The following is a 14549-nucleotide window of genomic DNA, read 5'->3' as shown; positions in this document are numbered from 1 at the left end:
AGGACTCCTTAGGCTTCAGGGGAGCCATGTGGGCCACATCAAGGGGCCTTGGGACCTTAGGCAGCAGAACCTGGGCGCCCAGGGAAAGTCAGAGCTGGTCACGACAGGCTGCCCTGCACACCAGCATCTAGTCTTGAAAATAGGGAACATGCTAAGTCTCAATATCCTGTGATCCCACATTAGGTGACCCCTCCCATCCTGACCCTGCGTTATTAATAATTTTATCGAGAATGTGCTTTCAACACGCTTGTATTTATAGATGTACTTAAGAAGAAATCACCAAGACTTCGGAGGGAAGTTCCTCTTCCCTTTCCTTTTTATTGCCCAGAGAAAGGGAGGGGAAAAAAAAAAAAAAAAGAAACGGCCTTTGACTTGTCCCCAGAGGCTTGAGAATGTTCACTGTCCCTTCTGAGGATTTACTAGGGTCTCGCTAGGCCCCCAGCTAGGACACCCAGGCTGTCAGGTGCTTGAATCCAGTGACACCCGGCTGCATGTCACCGGGACGCTTTGCTCTCTTGTTTCCTCCCAGCTGCAACAGTGGGACGTGATTATCGCAGCCAGTATCAGAATTAGCGTTCTCTTTTGCAGCCTGGGCTCCACCGCCTCGACGCGGGGCCGCGGGGCCGCTCTGGGCTCCCTGTCGGGGAAGCGTTGCCGTCCACGGCTGAACAAACACCTGCAAGTCTGGTGTATTTTGGCTCCAGACAATTATCAGGAGTTAACAGTTCGCAGTTCGTTTCCTGAAGCTTCTGGTTCAGTTGTGAGAGTGGGTGTGTAAAGGGCTCTGTCAGCCTTGACTGAGCACAGGCTGCCGGTGTTCTGATCCAGGCGGTGTGCTGCGTCTGTGGGGATGGGGTCAGACCTGAGAACGTGCTTTATACCAAGGCCTGTGTAGGAAAACTAGACGGGGCAGGGGGGCTGGTTCTGGGGGAGAACACTCCGTTCTAGTATCGATGGTTCGGGACGGTTTTTGGAAACATCCCTGACCATGCCAAGTCGTTTTGTGAGCTCGACCCAGGGAGACACATCAGCTCACGGGGGTCGGGGCCTGGCCCCCCAGACACTCTCACGATGAGCACGTGTGTGATGGGACCTTGACATGTGTGTCCCTCCGGCCGCAGAGAGGGACAGAGTCCACTTGCCCCAGACGTGGCCAGACCAACACCAACAGGAACCATGCTTTCTGGCAAGCGGCCCTGCCTGTCAGTCGGCTCTGGATTTCCCCAAGGCACTGATGGGGGCCTTTTTGGAAAATAATAATCAAAAGGCCTCCACGTGCCCCAGAGAAATGTCACCTGCTTTGCAAGGGGTGTGCCCTTCACAGCAAGAGGCCACGGGTGCCCAGCTTCCTCAGAGGGCATCCAGAGAGGCCCGGCCCGGCTCTGCCGGACGTCCCATTCCCCTTGGTGTGTGTGAAGCACACAGATGCCAACAGGAACAGCAGGACGGTGTGAGATCAGGTGCATCTCAGGTGTGCTGCACGGTGGGCCATTCCCGCGGCACGAGGGCCCCTCCTGAGTCATCCGCTGCTGGGAGCTCGGAGCTGCGGGTACCGATGCGCAGCTCGGGGCAGAGGTGGTACCGGGCCGGGAGAGTGCAGCCGAGGCCTGGACCCGTGACCAGGTGGCCTGGTAGAAGTCCGCTGCGACCCCAGTTCCCTGGAACACCTTGGGAGCCCCCGAGGAGGCAGCCCACTCCGTGGGGACTTCTTCTCAGACCCGCCTGAAAGAGACTCCCTGGGAGGGATGAGCGGGGCTGGACGGCCAGAGCCCACCTCGCAGCCCCCCGGGGTGGCCCCTTATGGTCCAGGAAGGCCCCTTTGGCCCCCCTCCCGCCATCTGACAGGACAGGCAGCCTCTGGATGGTCAACAGTCACTGAGCACTTAGTGTGTGATGTTCCCGAAACCACATCCTCTCGACAATCTTGTCACATAGGTTTTACTTTTATCCCCAATTTTGAGATGAAGAAACTCTAGAAATTCTAGAGAACTTGAGTGTTGCCCAGTCTGAGGCCAGAAAGTGGCAGAGTGAGGCCTGGAGTCCAAGCAGCCTGACCCCACTGCGCCAAGGCCACCACTCCCTTGTAAACGCCAGCATCCCTGGGGCAATGCCAGTGGGTGCGGGCAGCCATGCTGGAGTCCTCTCCTGAGGTCGGGGCCGCATGGGGAGACGGGGTAGCACAGGCGAGGCACGAGGGGAGCCTTTCTTTCCACCACGTCCCCTTGCGTGGGCGCTGTGTCCACCATACGTGCCTCCACTGGGCCTTCCTGATTCCTCCCAGGGTGGCGGGCAGAGTCCCGGGGTGTCGTGACGCCCCAGGAGGCCCTTTGCAGGAACACGGAATTGGACCAGAGTGGGGTTGGTGCTGGGAGCCCAGCACCCGAAGCAGGTGGTGTTCTGTCCTTGAGATGCAGTGTTACACAAGCGGAGGGGCTCCGGGGTGGGGGGGGGCGGTGTGTGTGCAAGAAGCCCAGGGAGTTGCTGCTATTCAGCTCAGATAACTCAGTGGAGACTCATCAAGGACAGAGGCAGGGGAAGCAACAGTGGGTGCTGAAGGAACTGGGGGCCTCCTTCCGACTTTGGGGCTGAGGGCAGGGCTGGGAGCAGGGGGGCAGGGCAGGTCTTCAAGAAGGACGGGAAGGCTGGGGGCAGAAGAAGCTTCCCGTCCCGTGTCCTGTCCTGACTCCCCAGACCCAACGGGATGCTGGCTGGCAGGGTATTCTGCTCGCCGTGGGCCAGACTCCTTCCTACAGGCAGCCCTGGCCCTCAGCATGGGTGGGATGGAGACTCCGCCGTAGGAAGAGGAAGTACCACGGGCTTCCAAGAAGTATCAGTGTCAGCAGCTGATGCTAAAAGTGGGTCTGAGAGAGGAGCCTGGGTTCTCCTCCACACTTTGCCCCAGAAGCATGCTGTCGGGGGCTTGGCCTGTGACTCACCGCTTTCATCTTTAAAACGCATCCTAGAAACATCCATGCCTGCCAATGTGCCCAGTGTGCCCCCCGATCTGTACTTCCTGTGGCCCATCTGGAGAAATGACACCTTCCAAGGGAAGGCCAGCAGGGTCGGGTGGCCTCTGACATCTGCTATGAACTGTGCCCCCCTGTGAAGGGCGGGGGAGGATGCACTGCGTGCCTCAGTCAGGCCCCAGTGCCCAGCTCGTGCAGGCGCCCAGCAGCTCGTGCAGGCGCCCAGCTTGTGCAGGCCGCCATGGGGGAGGAGAGGAGCCAGGCTTGGCGGCCCTGCCTTCAGAGGCTTTTTAACTGAGTTGGGGAGAGGGGGCAGTCACTCCGGAATGTCCTGTGAGCAAATGCTGAGCTAGAAGCACAAATGCAGGCCAGGAGGCCCCTGCAGTGGAGGGTGCGCTGGCTGGGGCTGGAAAGAGAGGGGAGTCAAGGGCCTGCTGGGCGGAGGGTGAACGAGGGGGGCGGCACGGCCAGGTGCACTTGGAAGCAGATGTGCAGGGCATCTGGGGGCCTGGCTATGACTGGCGGGCAGGATGGGCTGGAGGCGGGGGGAAGAGCTGTGAGGAAGGGCAGGCGTCAGCCCGATGGGCTCCCGCGGGACCTTCCCAGATAGGAATCCACCAGGCAGGGGGACTGACGTAGGTAGGTCATCGGCACCTTGAAGTAGTGGCGGGCGGTGCTGGTGTGGGTTCCCCAGAGGCAGAGGGTCAGGTGCCAAAGGTGACTGGCGGGTATCGCCTGTAACGGGAGGGGGAGGAGGCTGGCGGGGCAAGGGGCTATCAGGCCGGGGGCGGGGCCGGCGGCCCCAGAGAGTGGCCCGAGCCGGGCTGCGCTCACCGTGTATACAGGCTGGGGCGGCCCGGCCGCTCTCCGAGGTCCCCAGGTGCTGCAGTGCGACCCTGCAGAGGTACTTCTGCACAAGGGTGTCCCCGGCAGGGCCGCCGAAATGCTTCAGCCGAACTCCAGACTCCAGAGCTGGAGCTTCCAGGCAGCATGGTCACCGGGTGCCCCTGGCGACCTGAAGTCCCCTCCCCACCCCCAGATGCGGCACCAGGACTTGGGGAGTCCCTTCTGCCCCTCCTCACAGCCGTCCCTCCAGGGGGGCAGCAAGGCCTCACCGCTCCCAGTGCAGGAGATGTGGAGACGCACTGGCCACAGAGCACTGACTACAAATAACTTTTAGTAATAAACAACTGAACGTTGATCTGTCTACCAAGAGCCAGCACTCCGAAACCATTCCAGTGCTAAGATACTCCTCTCCCAAAATTTCTTTGGTTGATCCAAGTCTAAATAACGGCTGTGTCTGCTGTAGAGTCTTAATAATATTACATCACCTTTAGATGTGGGTGTTTTTATTACATCATCTTTATTAACAATGTTTTCTACACGATGTGAATGTAGAGAATCCCAGTTAACAGGCAGCACCGGCACAGAGGGAATCAGCTAGTCTTAGTTTTGCCTTTTTCTTTTTCACTAAATTCAGAAAGACTTGGAATCCGAGCCCCATGGGGGCAGTTTGGTCTCCAGCCTGCAGAGTAGATTTGAAATAACCAAGGGCAGCCCCTGTGTAACCACCTGAATGTGTACTTGCCTTTACAATTTTGGGGCTGGAGAGGTATTTGAAAGCTACCAGAATTGGTCCCCAAGACACATAGACATGCTATTTATGGAATTTGATGTGAAATGGGTTTTCTATGAATCTCTCCCAATTTTATGCTTTTAAAACTTTTCCTAACTATTTGTATCGATATATCTGTTGCTTAACATGAAAGAAATTTTTCAAAATTAAAGCAAGAGGTCTGTGATCAATGATGAGTGAAGATAGATTGACAAATCTGACATAAAGAGAAGCTCGGTTCGCCTTATGTTGGTTTGTTAACTTTTGCAACAAATTTGCAAAAGCTAAGGCTTTAAAACAAATTGTCATTATTCATTAATGTGACAGACCAACATATCGGTACATGTGTATTTCCCCAATTTTCAAAATATACTTCATTGCAATTGAACAGTGTTAGTCCATGACTTTTCCTTCTTTTTTCTGTGACATTTATTTTATTTTTCTTCTCATTTATTTACTGGAATGATAAGTATAAAATTCAGCAAGAACATTTTTAACAGCACGTGTTTCTTTTCTGTCCCGTATTCTTTTTTGTTTAATTCCGTGACCATTACTGGCTGTCACACAGAGGACCCTGGTGTCATATATGCTGTGTGGACCTGTGCTCACAAGGTCCCTAGGAAACACTGAGGCCCTGAAGCCCACTGGTTTTACTGCAGCCTAGGTGCGTGGGTCCCCCGACCCCATTCTGATTTGGTTTTTTTCACGTTTCCTAATACCCGAGACTTCACTAATCTGTTTCTATTTCATTCTCTGTAGAGGCACAAGTGAAAACATAATGAATATTCTCTGATTTTTCAAATGTTCATTTTTTCTGGTCCTTTCTTCAAAGATAATTGAAGATTACTCTTGTTATTTTGGGGGACCCTCGGTGAGAAAGCTGCTCTATGTTTCCTGTGCAGTGTTCTCCTGTGGGTGTCCCTTCCATTAAGAGGCTCACATATGATAATCTGCACTTCACAAGAGGTGAGCGGAGGTGAGGCATCCCCCCCCTCCCATCAGTGTGACTTTAAATTGCCGTCTCTCCTTGTGCATTTCAGAGGCTCAGATATATAATAATTCTACGTACATACAACTTATTACGACTATCTCCTCTACTGCAAAAATCATGATGCTCCTCTGTTTGGTGAGGGACCTAATTTAAGTGTTTGTGAGATTTTGATGAATCCCAGTCATAAAGCATATGCCCTTCCCCTGTGCCAAAAATCAAGTGCATTTCTTTCTTTTCTTTACTGAAGTTTAGTTGATTTACAATATTGTGTTAGCTCAAGTGTACAGCAAAATGACTCCGTTTTACCTACTTTTTTCACATTCTTTTCCATTGTAAGTTATTACAAGATACTGAGTAGAGCTCCCTGTGCTGCACAGTGAATCCTTGTCGCTCACCAAATGCATTTCTAAGGTGGGAGTACCAGCCTCGGCAGCAGGCCCTCAGCTCCCTGGGGGCGGGGCCCGGGGGCGGGGCCTGGCTCGCAGCAGGTGCCTGAGTCTCGGGGTCATAGCTCCCGGGAGTCTCGCTCCCATCAGCTGTCCTGCCCCCTTGGGCCAGCAAGCACCGAGCAGGGCACCTCAGAGGCCCCAGCTCTGCCCTGCTCGCTCCCCAGACCCCAGGCCCCGGTCTGTGCTTCCCTCCTGGCCCCTCACGACTGCACTGTGGGAGCCCCATCTTCACTTTCGGGCTCGCGAGAGGGCGGGCTGAGCCATGCGACGGAGGACAGGAGCCCCTCTGCTCACCGGGTCCTGCCTACCCACCCACCCAGTTTTCAGAAACGTGCTCAGGACCTCGTTTGCCCCCATACAGTTAGCACCTTGGAAACTAGGAATCTGAGCCCACTGTGGACCAGGCAGGACCCCGTTCAGCCCACCTGGAGTTTCGTAACCTCCCCTGTGTGCTGACATCATTTGTTTCTGAGCGTTTCTTTAAAAAAATAAATACATAAAAGTCAAATGTTCTGGGAAATGAATCTTAGCCTCTTAAACATTCTTTTTATCAAGGCCTCACCACTAGGACCCTAATCTTATTTTATTTTGCTGCTTAAGCTAAAAAAATAATTCTGCTGACATGTTTATTTCCTTTTTCTGTATTTAAGTCAGTCAGTCAAAACTATTGGTGGCCCCGCTGTGCTCACAGCCCTGGGCCAGGTCCCCGCCCAGCCGAGCCCATGTGTCCCCCCAGGGTGCAGGGTGCCTCTGGTGCAGAGGAGAGGCCTGTTCCGGGGTCTCCTCTGCAGCTCCCTTCTGCAGCCGCAGCCAGAGCCCAGCCACACGTTTCTGGCTCCAGCTACCTTCCTGTGGCTTGGATTTTTACACTCTTACATATTCCTTACAGTACCGTGCACCTCATTCTTGTTACCTTTCACTCCAATCCATGCACTTGCTACCTGATAGCCTTGTTCTGTTTCCTGGATTTCTTCATTCACTGCCTTTCTCACAATTTACATTCATTTCTCAGAAGAGTTTTGATGCTGATTGTTTGCTGTGAAACTAGCTCTGGACAAAGTTCACGGTACCAGCTGAAACGGTTGCTTAAAGCCACTTTTCTTCTCTCTAGAGAAGCACAACTTCTGGTCCTAGAATCACACACCTCTTTGGAAAAGACACGAGCTGACGTCGGGCGACCGGGATGTTGCACCGTAAGCCAGCCTGCTGGCGGCCAGGCTCCTGTGCAGCCTCTCGATCGGATCTGAAGTGCTTTACTGTATTACAGTCTCCAGACATATCTATTCTATTTTACCACTTCTTTTCTTCAGAGTTCTCTGGGAAAAGTCCAGACTCTCTAGATTTTCTGTTCAATAGCTTCTTCCTGAGATTATGAAAATTTGTTTTCCCTCACAAAATGAAAGAAGTCTACAGTGCCATTCAGAAAATTACTTTTATTTTGTAAATCCTATAACGCTTCATAAAGTGTTTCCATACAGAGAGCACCTTCACGTACATTAATTCATTTTCCCAGCAAAGCTGTGGAATCACCAGCACCCACGTTCAGCTGCTAAGTAGCAGAACAGGACCGAGAACTCAGGTCTGACTCGTAGTCCATTGGTCTTTGCTCTATACCATGCTGGAACCAATGAGCAACGAGCTCTCCATGTGAGCAAAACGAAGATAAGCTGCCAAAATGATTTAGAAACCAAGGTTGAGGCAACGTTATCATGTGACATAGTCGGGTCCCAGTGGATTAATTTATGAATTAATAAAGTGGAATTGAATCGCAGAAGAAGCCACAGTTACCTGGTCCACGAGAGACCAGGTCATGTCTCCACATGATACATTTACACAGGGAAGTGTCTTTCCTCAAGGACTGTGGATCTGAAATCGTCTTGAGGCTTGTAGACTTGAATTGGTTGTGTCTGAGATCCACTAAACAGGTCTAGACATGCCAGCGGGTGGCATCTCAGTTAGAAGGGGCAGCAGGTAGAGATGGTGTCTGTCTAGGAGGGACCCTGCTGGAAGAACCAAGACAAAGGTGCAGAAAATAAGCCAGAGGCAGGGCAGAAGCTGCCCGGGAGAAGTAATGGGGCAGGTGGCCCAAGAACTGAGCAGACAGGAAGGAGGGACATTGGTCCAGGTTGGGATGAACTGTCCAGGAGCAGTGCCCTGCGGTCCTGGGGACCTGCCAGGCGGAGTGAGGGATGCTGCTGTCTACACTGCACAGGTCGGCACCAAGTCACACGGTCTCACAAACACAACTCTGGACCAATGACAGCTGTTCCGTCTAACACCAAATCATCAGACATATCTTAACATACTTTTAAGACCAAAGAATCAGTCTCCTCTTGTCCAGAATTGTTTTGCCCCAAAACAAAACAAAAACAAAACAAAACAAGACAAAACAAAAGCTCTCAAGCCCATGGAAAAGAATTGACTTTTTCAAAAGAAAAGTTTGTGTAGGAAAGGAAACAATGGGGCAGTTGAAAAGTAGTTATAACAACCATTATAAAAAGGCAATGAGTAAATATTTTAACAGACGACGGTTAAGTATAGTGGTGAATACATCTCTGACTTCCTTAGCTAGAATAAACCCAGTTGGGTTGTTGAATCAGTAACCCCGCCCTCCCTCTTTGGTTTCTATAAGTTTAAAACTCAAAGCTAAGAAAGCAGGGAACCATCATGCCCTTTGGAAGTAAAAGACAACTTCGTATTTTGGAAAATAGCCTAACCTGCGCCACTTAGGTAGTGAGGGTTTTACCCCAGCCATATGCCTCTCGCTCCGATCCTGGCACTTGACAACTGCCAAGATCTGGAAAGAAAACTTGCAAAATTACTTCTGAAGCTTATATTTATGTATTTTTCAAAAAGAGGTAGGCAGGGCTTCCCTGGTGGCGCAGTGGTTGAGGGTCTGCCTGCCGATGCGGGGGACGTGGGTTCGTGCCCCGGTCCGGGAGGATCCCACATGCCGCGGAGCAGCTGGGCCCGTGAGCCATGGCCGCCGAGCCTGCGCGTCCGGAGCCTGTGCTCCGCAACGGGAGAGGCCACAGCAGTGAGAGGCCCATGTACCACAAAAAAAAAAAAAAAAAAAAAAAAAAAAAAAGAGGTAGGCAAAAAACCACGACCTTGGATCTTCTCTAGCGATGTCACCTTTTTCTTATCCCCATGTTTTAGGAGATGCTTATTTTTAACATGTGTTTGTTGCCTGGACCCTGTTCAGCAAAACGTAGCTGTAAAATTGTGCACATTTCACAGAATACGCATGAGACAAACAATTTTCTAGGAAACCAGTGGGATTTAATTGGGTAGATCAGCATCCTTCCTGCCCTCAGCCCACTTCGGAAGTTGGGCCTAATCAGAATTATTTATCGTTCAGTTATTTTTCCTGAAATGTTGGCAGGCGTCACCTGCCTTCCTAGCTGCCATATCCGTCAGGGCCAGTGTGAGTTCTCCTGTGCTCAGTTTACCGGGTCTTAAAATAGAGACAGAATTTCAGTGTTTTGTCTCGGGTCTGATGTAGAGTCATTAAAAGAGAAAAGTATCTTTTTGTGTGCGTGGCCTTTGTGGGAAATTTAAATTGTTGAAATTATATCTTCCAAGCCCGCACAGCTTCCAGCTAAAGGAGATGGGGTGAATTTACAATCAACACCTTCCTTTACCCGAAACTTGGCCACAATGAGGTCTTGGGATAACTTACCCAACAGCCTCAATTTCTCACCATTTCTCGATTTTCTTGGGTCCATCAGAGCTGAAGATTCTAAAAATTTCAATACACACACTTAGGGCTGTGTATGTATTGGGTCAAGTAGGTATTTATAACTTGACCAGGGAAAGCTCTCCCGCCTGAGACAGGTTACCAACCCCTGGAAACGACTAGCCCTCCAGGTAAGAGAGGATATTTCCATTCCCCAAGGCATGTGCTGTCCCATTTACAACAAAAGAGACCCCAGAATTTCTTTGAATAGCAACAACAGCTGTTATTTAAGGCACACCAAAGGAGATAGACTTGTTTTTTTTAACTGTGACAGAGGTTTGAGTCGGCCATGGGGGATTCTGGGGGGTTTCAAACCTTTTCCCCCTTTGCATTTCATGTCACGCTAGGCATGCTTCACCATGAATTATTTCACATGCTAACAGAAAACGGAGAAGGTCTTATAGGGCAGACCCCTGCTGATTGCCCGTCTTCTTCCTGGCTGGGTTGGACATGGGTGACCATGCGTACACAATGTTTTCCATAGAAAGACACACACCAGCACTGACCACACAGCCCGTTGTGTGGCATCAGGTGCTAACAGACGATGCAGCTGTTTGGCAAAAAACACCTCAGGCTTGTTCTAACGGTCGCTCGGGCCAGCAGAAGGCGGGGCTCTGACCCCTGTTTGGGAAGACTGCTGTCCGGAGTCAAAGCAAGTCGCTGGGATCAGGGTGGCCCCTGTTTTGATTCTTCCTTGGGCAATACATTTACCCTCCTGTTGTTTTTTTCATGTTTTTTTAAAAACAGCTTTGTTGAGGTCAAATTGACATGCTGTATGTAAATAGCACACATCTAAAGTGTGCTGTTCAGTGAGGTTAGGGACACCGACCAAGCTGTGCAGCTGTCGCCATAACCAGATGCAGAGCGGTGTCACCACCCTCCTTCCCACATTGACACCCGCCCACAGATGCATGTCTTTTCTCTGTAGAGCTGCCTCGCAGGCTATTTCTTATAAATGGGACCATACAGTGTGTGGTCTTTGGGTCTGGCGTCCTTCCTGATACAAAGTTTTTGAGAGTCATCCACGGTGTATTTTGTGTTGATGTTTCTTTCCTTTTTATTGAACAGCCTGTTTTTTTTTTTTTTTAATTGGAGTTGAGGGTCTCCACGGGGCCTGCCTGTGTGATGTCTGGGGGCACTGTGACTGTCACACGTGGATGGGGGCTGCTGCTGGCATCTGGTGGACAAAGGCCAGTGATGCTGCTAAACATCCTCACACGAATAATGACCTGTCCCAAAATGTCAGCGGTGCTGAAATTAAGAATCCCTGGCTGGGCTTCACAAAATTCCCTCTTATCCTCAGGGTACATGTCTAAAGCCAAGTGTTGCCTGACGGGAGCCTTCCCTTTGATTGCACTGCATATCACTGAATTGGGATTCCGTTTGTCTAATTTATATGTATGTTTAAAATATAAACTCATTTGTGAAACGTAATTTTTTTACCATTTGGGAAAATTTTGGAATCTCCTAAAATATTATTCATTGGGTTGCACTGTCCACCAGAGAGAAAGGTGAGGAAAAAGAGTATACAATTCTTGTTTCCTGGTTGAGATCTCAGTATTACTTGGTTTTGGAAATTTAGCGGCAGAAAAGTAGCAAATGGCATGGCTTGTACAGCTTTAAGTTCCAGGAACTGCAGGAATCGTTGGGAGGCTTATAATAGAGGAATTTAATGAAGGACATTAAGTTTATTTAGCAACAAATTGCACTATAATTTTTGTGCTTGGGGTCCAACGTTACGTACTCTGGTTATATTTTTCCACTTCAGCTCCAGAATTTTGACTCTACTATGTTATTCTTAACATTAATGAATAAAGTTTACAGGGGGCAGGGATTAAAAGAAACAGATCCAAAAATCAAAAACAAAACTAAAGAAGTTCTTATCACCCAGCATAAAACCCCTCTTGGGAAAAAGAAGAAATCAGTCAGGATTTAAATATTTTGTTTTATCCGAGACCAGGGACCTCAGACTGCTCGATTTTTCCTCTGGGGTTGTTGAGGTGCCAGGAGGCGGGATTCTGTCTTGGTTCTTTTGAGCTTTGTGTGATGATGAATAAGAAACACAGTTCTCTGGAGCTTAAGAATGTAAGAGGAGACCCAAGTGCTGTGAGTCGGTAAACCATCCCCGGCAGGGTTACCTTTGGGACTTTGACAAATAAACAGTGCGTTTCAACTGCCCTGGGTAACTTCTCGCTCTGACCACACTGGGGTCCCATTGGGTGGCTCTGCCCCAGCCCCGGGGGAGGGGAGGCCAGGCAGGAGTGCTGGTCGGCAGGGGCTGGCAGAGCTGGGTCTCCTGCAGGCTCCCCTGCATCTGACCTCCTGCACTGCCTCTGGGTCTCATCAGCACCGCCTGCCAGAAATACACGGTGGCAGTAAAATGAGGGCAAAATGCGAATGTACATGCACATGTGTGCACACATATAACACACATGTATACACACGGGCACCTGCATATGCAGTATATGCCTGTACAGTCCTACGTGCACACACAGCGCACACGTATACACGTGCACACGCACACGTGCACACGCACATTCCTCAGCATGACCGTAAACACTTTGTACACATTTATTCTTCGCTGCCAGATAATTAGTTTGTGTCCGTATTACAGTTGAGGATGCTTAGGCTCAGAGAGGTTGAGCAAGTTGATCAGGGCCACACAGCTGCTAAGCAGTAGAGTTTGGAAATTAGAACGAAGTTTTCTGTAAATCCAAATTCCAAAGAAAGAAGCAGTGCAAAAGGAGATCTGGCCTTTAAAAAGCTGTAACCCAGGGACTTCCCTGGTGGTCCAGTGGTTACAAATCCACCTTCCAATGCAGGGGATGTGGGTTCAATCCCAGGTCAGGGAACTAAGATCCCACATGCATGGGGCAACTAAGCCCACAAGCTCTGGAGCCTGCCCAACACAACCAGAGAGAAGCCCGCACGCTGCAACAAAATACCGTGTGCCGCAACTAAGACCCGACGCAGCCAAATAAATAAATAAATATTAAAAAAAAAAAAGCTGGAACCCCAACATAAAAATACCAGTGGTTGTGGCAGTGGAAGGAGTTGAGTAGACAGTGCAAATACTGTGTATGATGTTATAATGTGGATACATATCATTATACATTTGTCCAAACCTGCAGAACGCACAGCACCGAGAGTGGACCCTGATGTGAACTATGGGTGATGCTGATGTCATAACTGGGTGTCCATATAGGTTCATCGATTGTAACACCTGCATCATCTGGTGGGGATGCTGATAGCAGGGGAGGCTCTGTGTGTGTGTGTCTGTGTGTGTGTCTGTGTCTGTCTGCGTGTGTGTCTGCGTGTGTGTGTGTGTGTCTGCGTGTGTGTGTCTGTGTCTGCGTGTGTGTCTGTGTGTGTGTGTGTCTGCGTGTGTGTGTGTGTGTGTGTCTGTGGGGGGGAGGGGCAGGGGTACATGGGAGATCTCTGTACCTTTCAATTTTGTTGTGAACCTAAAACTGCTCTAAATAAAGAAAGTCTGTAAAAAAAAAAAAAAAAGATATAACTCCACTTGTGCTCCAGCTCAGTTGTTTCAACACCCTTTACCGAAGATTCAACTTGGTTGATCAAATGCCTGAATCTAAAACTCTGGAATATGATCAACCTTGGTCTGTCTGTCTCTCTCTTAAAATAAACGTAGCTTGTTTTCTGAAGATAAAAATGACATATGCTAATTACTGAAATAGTATACATGTATATGAAATATTTTTTAAAAGTAAAACTTATCTCCACCTCTTCATCTAGAGATAAGCAATGTGAACACATCCAAACAGCCCTCCTGCAGTCTCTCTAGGCAGGTTAGATAGATGACAGAGAAAGCTGGTAGAGTTTTACGTAAGTGATACTAGAGTATAGAAAGGTAATTAAAAGAAGGAGATCTAAGTGAAGGTCTCCTTCCCACTCTCACTAAAAAACAAACTATTGTGGGCATAAGTAATTTGATGTTCGCTGGCGGAGGGGAAGTGTTCTGAGAATTACCTTTGTGTGCATCTTGGCTCCACGATTGATTAACGGATGAAGCTCCCAGAACCTCAGAGAGAAGCAGTCGTTTGTCCTCTTCACCATCTCCCCTGTAAGAATGTGTCTGTTCTTCCACTATGGTGATACTCTGACCCCTGGGAAATGCTCACTGCCAGCACAAACCAAAAATCTCTGAGTGCAGGAAATTCTCAGTTCAGCAGGAAACTGTTCCCCTTCGGAACTTTACCCCCAAACCTGCGTTCCCGGGACAAAGCTGTTCTGTCCTGACCGCGGCCTCCTCCCCAGTACCTGCCTCCTCTTTTCAAGCCTCCCTTCTGTGACCTCCTTCTCATTCTAAGGTCTTCTTTGAGACCTTTTCTTTTGTAAATAAGAGGATTTCAATCACTGCTATTTTTAGCTGACGTCACTTCTATATGCTGAGCCCCCTGGTTTTCAGATTCACACACCATCTCCTCTGACAAAGAGCACATGGCTCTCTAACAAGATTTTTAGCCTTCACGCTACTGCTCTTAGGAAGCAGAGGTGCCTTTCACTGGTCCTGCCAGGAGAGACCCGTTTCCCGTTGGCTGCCTCACGGAGAGCAGAGGGTGGTGCCAGCTCCCTCCTCCAGCCCCGTTTGCCCCGAGGGCTCCACTGCCCCACGTCACTCGGCGGCAGGTAGATCTGACCCTTCCGTTCGAAGACTGCTGGTCACATAGTTGGAAGCGGTGTCTCCAGGACCCAGACGAGTGTGGCCTTGACCCCGCTGTGCACTGGGTCCGAGGCAGAAATGCCCCCATGAGCTCTTGCCCTGCCC

At 50.0% G+C, this 14549-nt stretch overlaps 1 protein-coding gene across 1 annotated transcript in view; it reads left to right on the top strand.

Annotated features, from left to right (window-relative positions):
* The window catches only part of DUSP22 (dual specificity phosphatase 22), a 64582-nt gene extending 50413 nt beyond the window's left edge, over positions 1-14169 (top strand). The window contains exon 8 of the mRNA XM_082637917.1: positions 7133-14169. Within this exon, the coding sequence (XP_082494043.1) occupies positions 7133-7155 (23 nt within the window). The 3' untranslated portion in view covers positions 7156-14169. The remainder of the gene's footprint in view (positions 1-7132) is intronic.
* The last annotated feature ends 380 nt before the right edge of the window (positions 14170-14549 follow it).

Source organism: Mesoplodon mirus (genome assembly GCF_964341445.2).
Source record: "Mesoplodon mirus genome assembly, chromosome: 12".
Lineage (NCBI taxonomy): Eukaryota > Metazoa > Chordata > Mammalia > Artiodactyla > Ziphiidae > Mesoplodon > Mesoplodon mirus.
The sequence above is the reverse complement of the archived record's forward strand: the minus strand, read 5'-3'. Positions and strand labels throughout refer to the sequence as shown.